The sequence below is a fragment of the Phyllostomus hastatus genome, unplaced genomic scaffold (assembly GCF_019186645.2).
Source record: "Phyllostomus hastatus isolate PE091 unplaced genomic scaffold, TTU_PhHast_1.1 phas_contig_64, whole genome shotgun sequence".
Taxonomy (NCBI): Eukaryota; Metazoa; Chordata; class Mammalia; order Chiroptera; family Phyllostomidae; genus Phyllostomus; species Phyllostomus hastatus.
In genome coordinates, this window is record NW_025333928.1 from 2,125,782 (window position 1) to 2,141,613 (window position 15,832).

General features: G+C 39.3%; 1 protein-coding gene across 1 annotated transcript in view; it reads right to left on the minus strand.

Annotated features, from left to right (window-relative positions):
- The window catches only part of DNAH3 (dynein axonemal heavy chain 3), a 222,912-nt gene that overhangs the window by 91,447 nt on the left and 115,633 nt on the right, over positions 1-15,832 (minus strand). The window contains exons 30-33 of the mRNA XM_045848935.1: positions 12,689-12,887; positions 2,978-3,086; positions 2,628-2,741; positions 1,725-1,901 (exon numbers count right to left, since the gene is read on the minus strand). Of these exons, the coding sequence (XP_045704891.1) occupies positions 1,725-1,901; positions 2,628-2,741; positions 2,978-3,086; positions 12,689-12,887 (599 nt within the window). The remainder of the gene's footprint in view (positions 1-1,724; positions 1,902-2,627; positions 2,742-2,977; positions 3,087-12,688; positions 12,888-15,832) is intronic.

The following is a 15,832-nucleotide window of genomic DNA, read 5'->3' on the forward strand; positions in this document are numbered from 1 at the left end:
AACAATTGTACCCTCTTCATAGTTATCATTAGAACAAATGATGCCACATAAGTGGGATACTTAGAAAAGTATGTAGCACATAGAGAGTGCTCAATAAACATCAGCTGTTGTTATTATTACCTTAGATCTTATAAGATAAATGACTTGTTTGAGTCATGTAGTTAGGGATAGAGCCATGACTGAAACCCTGCCTTCCTGATACCAACCCCTTGTGCTTTCTACTATATTACTCCACCTCATGGAAGCTTCTTGTGCAGATCTAACATGGTTGTTGGCTGAGAAGGGTACAGGGGGCAGTTACAACTGGATGGAAAAAATGAGAAATATGAGTCCAAACTCTACCTTGGTTCTCACTGGCCTATGTTCACCTAGAGGGAAGAAGCCACTTAAGAACCGCTTTGACTCATCTCCATTCCAGGGAAGAGGAAGGATGGTGGGTCTGAACAAGATTCTAGGGCACTAATCAGAATGCATTTCTAGCAGGTAGAGTATCATGTACAGCAAGTCCTCAAATAACATTGTTTTGTTCAATGTGTTATTTCATTATAGCATTGAAAAGATGCTAGAGGAAATTAAATTATTTATATCAATTAGCCTATGGTAAAGTTGGTTTTGTTATTATGTCATTTCATTTAAAGTCACAGAACCTATCAATGACATTAAGTGAGAACTTACTGTGCTAAGGTCAGTAAGTGTGGCTTTGTCTGGGTGTCTCTTGTGTCTTCTACTCAAGGAGATGAAACAATAACTTAGGACAAAATCAATAAAAAAGCAGACCTAGAAGTTGCCCTCTAGTCACTCTTTTCTTGCAGCTAGAGTGTTAGGTGCTCTTCCCACAGGAGGAGACCCAACCATTTTATGCTTTGGATTTTTTTCCTTCCATGAGAGAGGCATGCTAAGGTCATCCAGAGTCTATTCACTTCAAGATGGCCTGGTTGGCTCTTTCTTCTCCTTCAGAGGCATTTCCTTATCCCACTAGCAGCAGGGTCAATGGTTATCGCCATGGCTGTAGCTTGGGCCAGCTCATCAGCAGGTACAGGGGACAAGCATGTTCTCTTGCCATCTCTCTAGCTGGTTGAGACAGGCTGCTTTGGTATGGACACTGCTTAGAACAGAATGTCCATTAACTAGTTTGGTAACAAAGGGGAGCTCCAGCTTAGGTTTACTACAGTTCTCTGTATCCAACTTCGATGTTCTCTTATAAGTAGATATATTTTGTTTGGCTTACAGTGATTATCTTCTTAGATTGACCCAGCATCTAAAAATCAGATTTTATGTAAAAATCAAAATTTCTGTTTTTTTCCTAAAAAATGAGATGATTTGACAATTTCTGCTGGGCTGGGCTAAATATGGGCTTCTGCCTCTAGATGGGGCATTCATCAGAGTTCCCACTGTGTCCAAATGGCTTTCTTCATTTGTATTATGTGTCTGACCCCTGAAGACAATAGAAATAGTGACTCTTGTTCTAATGCACATTATTTCCTATTTGCCATTGGTTATTATGTATATCTGTCCTCACTTCTTCCTTTCCCCCACCCTACCTCCCATGAGAGAGGAAGAGGCTTTGTTCTAGGGGCAAGTACTATCTTACCTCCATCAACACTCCACTATTACCACAGCTGAATGTCACCTGGTCCCATTATCTGGCTTCTCTGAGACCCTCAGTACTCCCAGAGGTTTCTACACCATAAGTACGCCCAGCATTCATTCATACTGATGTTTACCTTGAGGTTATCTGGCAGCTCAGCCCTGCCAGCATAGCCAGGATTCATGGTGATGAAAACAGCACAGGTTGGGTTCAGCAACAACTCAGTGCCTTCAAAGATGAATGTCTTTAGCTTCCGGATAATAGCTTGTTGAATGCTAAGAATCTGCTGAGCCACCACAGATAGCACTTCTACCTAGGGTGAGAATGGCTGGTTGATGCAAGCTCCTGCTTCTGATGGGAACCCACCCAACTCTGCCTGAGTCCCCTTCACTTAGCAGAAATAGAACCTAGTCACTCAAGAACCAGACCTTTACATTAAAAATTAGGAGCATGACTGGAGTTTTGATAAAGAAAAGTGTGTGTATGTGTATGTGTGTGTGTGTATGGTTTCCATAGTATTTCATCTTTCTCCCAGCACCTACCATAATGCTTCACCCATAGTACATATTTGAACAGCATTTTTTTGTTCAATTGCAAGTTTATATGTCCTGATCTCAATTCTGCACCCAAATGGAATTAATCATCCCTCTTCTGTGAGGCCTATTTTGTGCCACTGATGTAGATATCTATCATATTCTATTTGTTTCATTTAATTTTTATTTCCCTTCACTAGATTGTAAGAGCCTAGAGGGAAAAACATTTTTTTACCTTTGTATCATAAACACATGCAACATATCTGATACACTAGCTGCTCAATAAATTTTTGAGTTAGCTAGTGAAATATTAACTATAATGAGGGTGCATATGTGTATAAAACAGGCATTTAATATTGTTGGGGATGCTTTTGTTTAGTTCATTGAATACCTACTCTATACAAGAGACTATAGAAGATACATATGACCCTGTCATTGAGGAGCTGAGAACCCAGAAAAAAAGCCCCTGTATATCCAATCCCTCTGTATTCCAGTAGCAGTGTTACCTCAATCCTGTTGAACTCATCAAAGCAGGCCCATGCTCCAGCCTGAGCCAGGCCTTTGAAGAACTTCCCCATGGCTTTGTAATCCAGACCATCTGAGCAGTTGAAGACTACACACTAGAGAGAGGGATAATGTGGGCACCATTCAGGATAGGTTCCACACATTTGAATTATTCTGCACCATGAAACAGGTGTGGGGCTCCTTGCTTCCTATTCCATGAGGAGCTGGGATCCACTCTGCTTATTATACCAACCCATCTTGAACTTCATGCCAGCTTCCCTAGACAGGGGTCTAGAGAGGGATAGGGGTCTAGAATAGGAGGAAAGAGTAAAGATGGACAGCATTTCCCTACCTGCTTAGCCAGAGCTTTGGCCAGATCTTTGGTGGTTTCTGTCTTGCCTGTCCCAGCTGGACCTTCTGGAGCTCCCCCAAGATTCAGCTTCAAAGCCCCCATCAGTGTCCTAAGGGGAAGAAAACAAGAATTCAGTGTCTGAGTCTGAGTCTTAAGACACAGGAGGCAAACTGGTTTTTAGTTTATTTTGTTTTGACTCATACAAATAGTTTAAACATTTTCCCTGATTATATGACCACCATTGTGAAGAACTCTGTTTCACTCAGCAATGCAACCTCAGAGCCAAGTAGAATGCTCCATGCATGAGTGACACCCATAAGCATTTGTTTGAACGATTGCATGAATAAATGAACACATACAAATATAAATGAATCAAATAAAAAATTCTCATAAACTCCATATTCCAAACACCAACACTGCTAATGGAATGGTGAAAGTAAATATATTTCTCACACTAGATTATGAACTCTGAGTTCAGGAATTAAATTTAATTTAGTTCTATACCCTCATTAAACTGACAGTTCTTGGCACATGGTATAGGACAAGGTAAATGTTAGAAATAAATGCTGTGTTAACTGTGGTTCCACAGCCCCCTGCACAAGCTTCTATAATTTCAGTTAATACACTGTCTTGTAATCATCTGAGTATCTCCCCCACTCCATTAGGTTGAGGATTCCTGGAGGTCATGCACAGTGCACAGGAAGGCTCAAGAAATGGCTGTTGAATAATGAATGGAATAAATGAGAAGGTTGAAGATGGCAGTCAAGTAGGTGGAAGCTGAGTCCACTTGCTCTTGCCCCCAACTCGGATCTTCAGCTGATCTTCCAACAATTAACCCTAACAATCAACAGATTCTTAGCTAATATGTAGTTCTGAAGCCAAGGAGTACAGAAAATACTTCATACCATCCATTCAGTAAGGAGATGTTATAAGTTGAAGGGAAATATCCTGTGTGTGACACCTGCAGCAGCAGAAAGACCAGACAGAAATTGCAGGGTAGGAGCTCCCTGCTATCTCAGAGCAGGGGGCTCTAGACCTGCACAGGGATCCCCATCTCTAATTGGGAGAGACTTGGGAGGATATATAAAGACCCAGGCTACACACAAACAGCAAGCAGCATGTCCATAATGGCAGTGCCAACCTGGAGAATTCCAAATAGGGACTCAATCTCCTAAAACAATCAGATTGCTGTACTTGAGTCTGTCAGAGGCACAAGAAGGCTGTAACCAGCCATGACAGTGAGACATTTTGCTTTTTTGGGAGGAGGTATGTGGAGAGAACCAGAGGGTGACTCAGTACTGCAGTATGGGTAACACACAGGGTCTTTTAAAAAAGGAGCTGAAAAGGGACTAGGCAAAGACCCCGCACATAGCTGCTCATTCAGCAAAGAGACCAGATTGAAAGTACAGTTCATTCTCACTGAATCAAGCTGGGCTGGAGTCAGAGAGTTGCACAAGGGGTTTGTTGGGCTCTGCCTGGCTTGGCTAGCAGGCAAAGGGCTTTGCAGAACACAGAGTTCTGGACTGCATGTCCTACAAAGGCAGTGGGCTGGGAGTTAGATGGGTAAGATTTGAGCACCAGAGATTCTTTGCAGCCAGGCAGACCCCTCCTCTCCATCCCCCACAAAGTAAAAACATCTAGGAAGGGAAAGGCACATCCATCCCCTTCCTATAGAAGTGTGGACAGGCTCAGCTGCCCCCTGCTGGGTACATACCCTGAGGGGAAAGAAAGGGAGATGCCAAGGGGGGACTTTCTGAACTTTTATAAGCCTCAACAAGATGCTGGTTCCCAGGGTCCTATTCCACTGAAACCATCTGGGTAGAGAATGACACTGGCATAGCAAGGGGGATTCAGGACCCTTCCCAGCTTTGGCTCTTATACAGAGCTGACATCAGCACCAGGTAGGAAAGAGATGACCCTTTTACACAGTTTGGCTCCTCACATGAAACAGACAGCTAACTCATCAGAAACTATACATTATTAGAAATAATCTTGGACAAATGAAGATGTGTGGCACAGGGGCAGGAGAACATACCCACTATCTCCCCTGAAGTCTGAACACTGCCTCCAAGGGGAAGATCCAGGAGCCCAATCCTCCTGATCCCACCAGAAGCCCTCTTAGACACAGACAGGTCAGTAGTGAGGCCAGGACTAATAGCAGGAGCACAGACAGAGGCAGGTGGAGGTGGAACCTGAAGTACTTTCAGATATTGGATGACCTACCACTGGGCCTTGTGCTGATGAAAAACCAGCAGGGCAGAGCAGGAGGACCATCCCAGATGCAGCCAAGCCTGAAAGAGACAGCCACAGGCTGTAGATTGCTTCTACTCTCAAACAGGCTGCCTAGAGGTAGATGGGGAAGATGTCTGACACTGACAGAGTTTAATCTAGAAGGAGAGGCCTGCAGCCAAGCACTGAACTGTGCTGAGATTAATTCCACCTCATTTTTCATTGTTTGCTTGGTTTTCTCTTTCCCATAACTTTTTAAACATTTTTTCTTTATCTTCAATGTTGTTACAATTAGTTCACCACATTTTTTACATTTTAGATCCCATATTTTATTTCTCCCTTTTCTTATTCAATTTTGCCTTCTTCATGCCCTTTCTTATGTTTTCATTTCTGTTTTAAAATTTATTTTCCCTTTCTTCACCTCATTCCTGTTTCTTACTCTTATCATTTCTTCTCCCTCTGTCCTCTCAAAATCATTTTCTATTCCTTTAGTCATCTCATATTATTTTTATCTTTCTTATAATAATCATATTCTCTTTCCACCTTCATTAATCTCTGCTCATTTGTCACTGATATTGCTGTTGTTATGAGGTGTATTTTTGCTGGTGTGGGTTTTGTTTCCTCTATCTTGATTTATTTTGCTCTGTCAGCACTGGTACAACAGCATAGGAGATCAAGGAGACTGCATCACTGAGTCCTGCAGGACTCCTACCACAGAATGCCACCCCATGAGGACAGATGTCAAAGCAGATCAATCTAATACATAGAAGTGAACAAAAAGATATACCTAAATTGGGGAGACAAAGAAAAAATCCCACTCAAAAGGAAAGGAAGAATCTCCAGAAAAAGAGCTACATTAATTAAGGCAAACAATTTATCAGACATAGAATGCGAAATACTGGTTATAAAGATGCTCAAAGAACTTAGTGAGAACTATAAGGAACTTAGTGGGAACTACATCAGAATGAAAAAGGACATAGAAACTATGAATAACAGCCAGGTGTAAATGAAGAATACAATATCTAAAATGAAGAACACACTAGAAGGAATCAAAAGCAGGCTAGATGAAGCAGATAATTGAATCAGGAAGTTGGAACAAGGTAGAAAAAAGCACCCAGTCAGAGCAACAAAACAAAAAAGACTCAAAAAGAATGAACACAGTTTAAGGGGACTTTGGGACAACATGAAACATAACAATATTCACACCATAGTATTACCAGAAGAAAAAGAAAAAAAGCAAGGGAGAGAAAACCTTTTTGAAAAAAATGATGACAGAAAACTTCCCTGACTCGGTATGAGGAAAACATCATGAAAGGTCAAGAAGCACTGAGGATGCTAATCAAGATGAACCAAAAGAAGTCCCCTCCAGAACATATCAAAATAAAAATGGCAAAATTTAAAGACAAAGAAAGAATCTTAAAGGCAGCAAGGAAGAAACAGCTAATAACACATAAGGTAGCTCTGATAAGGTTGTCAGCTGATTTATCAACAGAAATATGACAAGCCAGAGAGACTGACATGAAATAATCCAAGTGATGAAAAGTAAGGACATGTAACCAAGACTATTCTATCCAGTAGGGCTCTCATTGAAAATAGAAGGAGAAATAAAGAGCTTTCAAGACTAAAAAAAGGCTAAAAGAATACAGTTCCACTAAATCAGCATTTCAAGAGATGCTAAAGGGACTGTTTTCAGAAGAGGAAGACGAAGATGAAGAAGAAGGAGAAGGAGGAGGAGGAGGAGGAGAAGAAGGAGGAGGTGAGGAAGAAGAGAAGAAGAAGAGAAGAAGAAGAAGAAGAAGGAGGAGGAGGAGGAGGAGGAGGAGGAAGAGGAAGAGGAGGAAGAGGAGGAGGAGGAAGAGGAGGAGGAGGAAGAGGAGGAGGAGGAGAAGGGAAAGAAGAAAGGGAGAGGGGGGGAGAGAGAGAGAGAGAGGGAGGGAGGAACACAGGTAAAAAGGGTGAAAAATTGCAATGAACAAATGCCTATCAATAATAACCTTTAATGTAGATGGATTAGATGCCCCAATAGAAAGACATAGGGTAGCTGAATTGATAAGAATATATGACATGCACATATGCTGTCTAGAAGAGACCCATTTCAGAACAAAAGATTCACATAGGCTAAAAGTGAAGGGGTGGAAAAAATATATCCTGTGCAAATGGACATGAAAAAAAAGCTGCGTTAGCAGTTCTTATATTAGACAAAACAGACTTCAAAACAAAGGTCATAACAAGAGACACAGAAGGTCACTACATGATACTTAAAGAGATAATCCAACAAGAAGATATAACCATTGTAAACATTTATGCACCCAATATAGGAGAGCCAAAATATACAAAGAAAATCCTGGAGGACTTTAAGAAAGAGATTGATAGCAATACAATCATTTTAAAGGATTTAAAAAATTATTTTATTGTTGTTCAAGTACAGTTGTCTGCATTTACCCCCCAACACCCTACCCCCACCCCAGCCATCACCATCTCCTTCACCTGCTTTCACCCTGCCTTGGTTTTGTCCATGTGTACTTTATAGTTGTTCCTGAAAACCCTTTCCCCCATTCCTTCATTATCTCCTCCCACCTCCCCTCTGGTTACTGTCAGATTGTTCTAAATTTCAATGTCTCTGGTTATATTTTACTTGCTTGTTTGTTTTGTTGATTAGGTTCCACTTAAACGTGAGATCATATGGTATTTGTCTCTCACCACCTGGCTTATTTCACTTAGCATAATGCTCTCCAGTTCCATCCATACTGTTGCAAAGGGAAGGAGCACCTTCTTTATTTCTGCTGTGTAGTATTCCATTGTGTAAACATACCATAGAGTTTTGATCCATTTATTTACTGATGGGCACTTAGGTTGCTTCCACCACTTGGCTATTGGAAATTGAGCTGCTATTTACATGGGGGTGCATAGGTTCTTTTGGATTGGTGTTTCAGGGTTCTTAGAGTATAATCCCAGCAGTGGAATTGCTAGGTCAAAAGGCAGTTCCATTTTCAGTTTTCTGAGAAAATTCCATACTACTTTCCACAGTGGTTGCACCAGTCTTCATTCTCACCAACAGTGCACTAGGGTTCCCTTTTCTCCACAACCTCTCCAATGCTTGTTGTTTGTTGATTTGTTTATGGTGGCCATTTTCACTAGTGTGAAGTGATATCTTATTGTAGTTTTAATTTGCATCTCTCTTATGGCTGGTGTCATCTTAGGGGATTTTAACATCCTGTTGTTAACAATGGACAGATCTTCCAAACATGAAATCAACAAGGATATTGCCCTATTTAACAAAGTTCTAGATCAATTGGAACTAATTGATATTTACAGAATATTTCATCCCAAAGAAGCAAAATATATATTCTTTTCAAATGCATGTAGATCCTTTTCAAAGATACACTACATAATAGGATACAAAACAAGCCTTAACAAATTTAAGAAAATTGAAATCATATCAAGCATCTTCTTCGATCACAATGGCTTGAAACTACAAACAAACTTCAAGAAAAAGACTCAAAAACATTCAAATACGTGGAGGCTGAAAAATATGTCATTAAATAATGAATGGGTTAGCAGTGAGATCAAGGAAGAAACAAAAAGTACCTGGAAACCATTGAAAATGAACACACAACAACCTAAAACCTATGGGACACAGTGAAGGCAGTCCCGAGAGGGAAGTTCATAGCAATAAAGGCCTACCTAAAAAATGATAGAAAAAATCAAATATACAACTTAACCCTAAATCTAAAAGAATGAGAAAAATAATAACAAAAAAGGCCCAGACCAAGTAGAAGGAAAGAAATAATCAAGATCAGAGCAGAATTAAGTGACACAGAGACTAAAAATAAATAAATACATAAATAAATAAAAAGTAAAACTCAAAGAATCCAGGAGCTGATTCTTTGAAAAGATAAACAAAGCTGAAAAACTGTTAACCAGACTCATCATGAAAAAAAGAGTATGCAAATAAATAAAATCAGAACTTAAAGAGAAGTAACAACTGATGCCACAGAACACAAAGGGTTGCAAGAGATTATTATGAACAACTATAGGCCAAGAAATTGGACAACGTGGGTAAAATGGACAATTTCTAAAAACATACAATCTTTTAAAACTTAACCAAGAAGAAGTGGAAAACCTAAATAGACTTATAAAAACCAGTATTTAAGGCAGTAATAAAAAATCTCCCAATACACAAAAGCCCTGAACCAGATGGTTTCACAGGCAAATTATACCAAACATTCAAAGAACTAACACTTACTCTGCTCAAAGTATTCAAAAAAAATCAATAAGAGGAAAGACTCCCAAACTTTTTCTCAGAGGCCAGTATTATCCTAATTCCAAAGTCAGGTAAAGACACAACAAAGAAAGAAAGTTACAAGCGAATATGTCTGATGAACATAGATGCTAAAATCCTCAACAAAACATTGGTTAACTGGATCCAGCAATACATTAAAAAGATCATATGCCATGATCAAGTGAGGTTTATTCCAAGGATTTATTCCAAGGATTTATTCCAAGCATGGTACAATATTTACAAATCAATGAATGCAGTACATTGTATAAGCAAAATGAAGGACAAAAAATCACATGATCATATCAACAGATGCTGAAAAAGCATTTGATAATATCTAGCACCCATTTATGATAAAAACACTTAGCAAAGAGGGAACAGAGGGAGCATACATTAACATAAAAAAGGTCAAATGTGAAAAACCTATTGTGAACATACTCAATGGGCAAAAACTACAGGTATTTCCCATTAAGTCAGGAACAAGACAAGGGTATCCACTTTCACCACCCTTATTCAACATAGTACTAGAAGTTCTAGCCACAGTGATCAGAAAAGAAAAAGAAATAAAAAGCATCCAAATTGGAAAGAAGAAAGGAAAACTGTCATTATTTGCAGATGATATGATAGTGTAAATGGAAAACCCTACAGATTCCACCAAAAATCTTCTTGACCTAATTTAGTGTATTCAGCAAAGTAGCAGGATACAAAGTCAATATTCAGAAATTGATGGCATTTTTGTACACTAACAATGAACTATCAGAAAAAGAAACTAAGAAAAAATCCCATTTACCATAATAACAAAAAATAAAGATTCTAGGAATAAATTTAATCAAAGAGGTAAAAGACTTGCACTGAGAAAGTTATAGAATACTGAAGAAAGAAACTGAGGACTATACAAAAATTGGAAGCATATGCCATGTTTATGGATTGGAAGAATTAACATCATTAAAATATCCATATTACCCAAAGCAATCTGTAGATTCAACACAGTTCCTATTAAAATACCAATGGCGTATTTCACAGATTTAGAAAACATACTTCAAAAATGTATATGGAACCAAAACCAAAAAACAAAACAAAACAAAAAACCCCAAAGAGCCTCAGCAATCTTGAGATAGAAGAACAAAGTTTGAGAGATTGTAATACCTGATATCAAACTATACTACAAGTCCACTATAATACAAACAGTCAGGTACTAGCATAAAAACAGACACATAGATCAATGGAACAGAATAGAGATCCCAGAAATAAATCCATATGTTTGGTCAATTAGTATTTGACAAAGGGGGCATAAGCATACAATGGAGTAAAAATAATCTCCTCAATAAATGGTGTTGGGAGAACTATACTAGTACATGTGAAAGAAAGAAAGAAAGAAGACAGAAAGAAAGAAACTAGACCACCAATTAACACCATACACCAGAATAAACTTAAATAGGATGAAGGACTTAGATATAAGTCCTGATACCACAAAATCCTAGCGGAAAACATAGGAAGTAAAATTTCAGATATCTCATGTAGCAATATTTTTTGCTGATATATCTCCTAGGGCAAGAGAAATAAAGGAATAAATAAACAAATGGGACTGCATCAAATTAAAAAGCTTCTGCATGGCTAAAGAAAACATCATCAAAATCTAAACAAAACCAACTGTAAGGGAAAACATATTTGCCAATGATACAGCGGACAAGGGTTTAATCTCCAACATATAAAAAGAACTCATATGACTCAATACCAGGAAGACAAACAACCCAATTGAAAAATGGGCAAAGGACCTGAATAGACACTTCTCTGAGGAGGACATACACAGGGCCCATAGACACATGAAAAAATGCTCAACATCTCTAGCCATTAGAGAAATGCAAATTAAAACCACAATCAGATACACTTCACATCAGTCAGAATGACCACCACAAACAAAGCAACAAACAACAAGTGTTGGAGAGGTTGTAGAGAAAAGGGAAGCCTAGTGCACTGTTAGTGGGAATGAAGACTGGTGCAGCCACTGTGGAAAATAGTATGGAATTTCCTCAGAAAACTAAAAGTGGAACCACCTCTTTACCTCTTTACCTGGCAATTCCACTTCTGGGATTATACTCTAAGAATTCTGAAACACCAATTCAAAGAATCTATGCACCCCAAGGTTCATAGAAGTACACTTTACAATAGCCAAATGCTGGAAGCAACCTAAGTGTCCATCAGTAAATGAGTGGATTGAAAAACTACGGTACATTTACACAATGGAATACTATGCAGAAGAAAGAAAGAAGGAGCTCCTACCCTTCACAACAGCATGGACGGAGAGCATTATGCTAAGTGAAATTAGCCAGCTGGTGAAAAGCAAATACCATATGATCTCACTTATAAGAGAAATCTAATGAACAAAATAAATTAACCAGCAAAACAGAACCAGAGGCATAGAATCACAGAATAGATTGACTGTAGCAAGAGGGGAGGTGGGATGGGGAGACTATTTGAAAGAAGGTGAAGGGATTAGTCAAAGAACATATATGAAGACATGGACAATGAGATAGGGAATCACTATGGAAGGGGAGGGCAGGCTGGGTGGGGGGGAAGGGAAAATAATTGGAACAAATGTAAAACATAAAAATACATGTTTATTAGGCTAAAAATGAATGAAGAGCATAGAAAACAACTGATTGACGACTTTGAAAGGAGAAAGTGCTCAAGTATTATTGCTAAAATTTTAAAAATTCCACTGTCAAGAATATACAAAATTGAAGATAATCTAAACACCATAGGACAGGTTAATAATGTCCAGATTTCTAATGTTATGAATTCCAAGGAAAGTGGCAAAGCACTTTCTGTGCTGAACTCAGAGTGGCATACCTCTTCATCAGGCTGTCAGAGCTTGAAGACTCTGGGCCTGGGTCCTTTATCTGGCCTTTGGTTATCTCTTAGCCCAGGATCTCTAGCCACCATCTTGATTCTGCCATTTGGAAGCTTCAAGGACAGGCATCAACCTGCTTGTTAGCTTGACCGCATTAATTTTCATTAGGACTCCTATTGGGTTCTCCTTTCTGGCCCCAGATCTAATTTCCATGAGACCCTGGTGTCTAAGGGCAAAATTCAAAACCCTGAGAAGCTAAAATATAGAAGGTAAAGGTAACAAACTCAAGATGCCCTTAACCTTCTCCCCTAGAAGATTTTCCTTGAGAGTTCTCTATTCATCCAGAGCTCACCTGTAGCAACGGTCAGTCAGGGGTGTGATCACCAGCCGGGGGGAGTTTCCCAGATATTCATAGCCATACTGGGCCTCTGTTGTGATCATCTGCACCTGCACATCCTTTGCCTGCCAGTAGTAGCGCAGCTGGGAGATCCACTGGAAATTGTTTGGATCACAGACTCTGTCCTCAGATAACTTGGCTACCACATCACGAGCTGTTGGGACAGATAGAAACACATACATGTAGAGCTATCAGCATCCTCCCATTTGTATCAGAGGAGGTATGTAAATGTCATCCAGGCCACTCCTCATTCTTCAGAAAACTTTAGGGTCAAGTACCTTTCTTGCCTACCCTCAACCTGCAGGCAGCAATGTCTTTCAGATGCTAGTCTTTGCTTCTCCCAAGGTGCCAGGCGCAGGATTGGCTGCACTGTCTGCTCTATAGTACAGCAGAGGCAGTAAAGGCACAGACTCTGAAATCAGACTACCTGGGTCCAAACTTATTTTTTTTTAATTTTCTATATCTTATTTATTCATTATTATTTTTGTTGTTCAAGTACACTTGTCTCCATTTCCCCCTACCACTCCCCCCGAGCCCCACCCATCCCAACCTCCCATTCTAGATCCTACCCCACTTTAGCTTTGTCCATGGGTTCTTTATACATGTCTGTGAAAACCCCTCCCACTTTCCCCCCTTTATCTCCTCCCACCTCCCCTCTGGTTACTGTCACTTTGTTCTTAATTTCATTGTCTCTGGTAATGTTTTGCTTGCTTGTTTGTTTTGTTGATTAGGTTCTACTTATAGGTGAGATCATATGGTATTTGTCTTTCACAACTGGCTTATTTCACTTAGCATCTGCTCTCCAGATCCATCTATGCTGTCACAAATGGTAGGAACACCTTTTTTTCTCTCTGCTGTGTGGTATTCCATTGTGTAAATGTACCACAGCTTTTTAATCCATCATTTACTGCTAGGCACTTAGGTTGCTTCCAGCATTTGGCTATTGTAAATTGTGCTGCTGTGAACTTTGGGGTGCATAGGTTCTTTTGGATTGGTGTTTCAGGATTCTTAAAGCATAATCCCAGCAGTGGAATTGCTGAGTCAAAAGGCAGTTCCACTTTTAGTTTTCTGAGGAAATTCCATACTGCTTTCCATAGTGGTTGCACCAGTCTTCATTCCCACCAACAGTGCACTAGGGTTCCCTTTTCTCCACAACCTCGCCAGCACTTGTTATTTGTTGATTTGGTTATGATGGCCATTCTGACTGTTGTGGTCTCTCATTGCGGTTATAATTTGCATCTCTCTGATGGCTAGTGAGCATCCTTTCATATGACCCTGGGTCCTCTATATGTCCTCCTTGGAGAAGTGTCTGTTCAGGTCCTTTACCCATTTTTTAATTGGGTTGTTTGTCTTCCTGGAGTGGAGTTGTGTGAGTTCTTTATATATCCTGGAGATCAAACCCTTGTCTGAGTTACCATTGGCAAGTATATTTTCCCTTACAGTTGGTTCTCTTCATTTTATTGCTGCTTTCTTTAGCCATGCAGAAGCTTTTTATTTTTATGAAGTCCTATGTGTTTATCTTTTCCTTTATGCCCCTTGATCTAGGGGACATAGTAGTAAAAATATTGCTGCATAGAATATCTGAGATTTTCCTGCCTATGTTCTCCTCTAGGACTTTTATGGTGAAATGACTTATATTTAAGTCTTTTATCCATCTTGAGTTTACTTTTGTGTATGGTGTAAGTTGGTGGTCAAGGTTCATTTTTTTTTTTTTTGGCATGTAGCTGCCCAGTTCTCCCAACACTATTTGTTGAAGAGGCCATTTTACTCCATTTTATGCTTCTGCTCCTTTTGTTGAATATTAATTGACTATAGAAACTTGGGCTTATTTCTGGACTCTCTAATCTGTTCTATTGATCTATGTGTCTGTTCTCATATGCCTGGGTCCAAATTCTAACTAGCTATGTGAACTTGGGCAAGTTACTCAACCTCTTTCTCCTTCAGTTCCATAATCTGTAAAGTGCAGATAACAATGCTCTCCTGATAGGGTTATGATAAGGATTAAATGAATAGCTATGCATATAAACACACATATTTATATACCTATATACATATCTATATGTTCACATATACTAGATAATAGGTAGATGGGAAGGAAGGAAGGAAGGAAGGAATGAAGGAAAGAAGGAAAGAAAAAAGAAAGATGAATTTCATCTGGCATATAAAAACATTACACAAGTATTAGCTATTGTTATCATTCCTAAACTCTTGTGGGGCTGACTCAGAGGACTTTGCAATATGTAGCTACCCCCAAATGCTGTCTTATCCCTAATATGATCTTGTGGGCTCTGCTCCAGGCCTCTAGGATATCCTAAGAGAATACAGTCAGCTTGGCCTGACATAGTAGGGAAGGCAACTCATGAATCCATGGTTAGATGTATTCTTTTCACCTGGGGGCCCAAGAAACAAGCTGGGAGACACATTTCTAGGTTTTCTCCTTTCATAGGATTGTGAGCCTAATTTTCTCACAGTGATGGGTGCCCTGAAGTTGAAGAGTGAACAAAAGGTTTATTGGAATCATTAATTATTTTTTCGGTAATTCACAGGGCAAGAGCTACTGAGATCTCAGAATGAGTACAGCAGCTCAAGATTAGGATCTTAGAAATATAATTTTGCAAAGGGATGCCTCTCCATGAAGAAAATCTTTATTACAGTAAAATACAAACCCCTGCAGAAAAAAATCCTTGAACAAGATTACACCAAAAGCTCTTCTTTCCTTCTCAACGAGATATTTTTACGAACTTAACCATATTTATTTATTTATTTATTCATCTTTTTTTAATATATTTGTATTTAAGTTTTCTTCTTGTACAGTTTGTTTTAGTTTGGCCGTCTATTCTTGTATCTCAAGTGTTATACATTCAAACTTCAGTAGCATTATATTGTATTAATGAGTATTTATTTATTTTTATTGTTCAATTACAGTTGTCACCATTTCCCACTACTCTCCCCTTCCCTACTCACCCTCACCTCCCATATTCAATCCTCCCCTCACCCCATTCTCTTTGTCCATGGGTCCTTCATACATGTTTCTTAACAATCCTTTCCCTTCTTTTCCCCATTATTCTGTTCATTCTTCCCCTCTGGTCACTGTCAGTT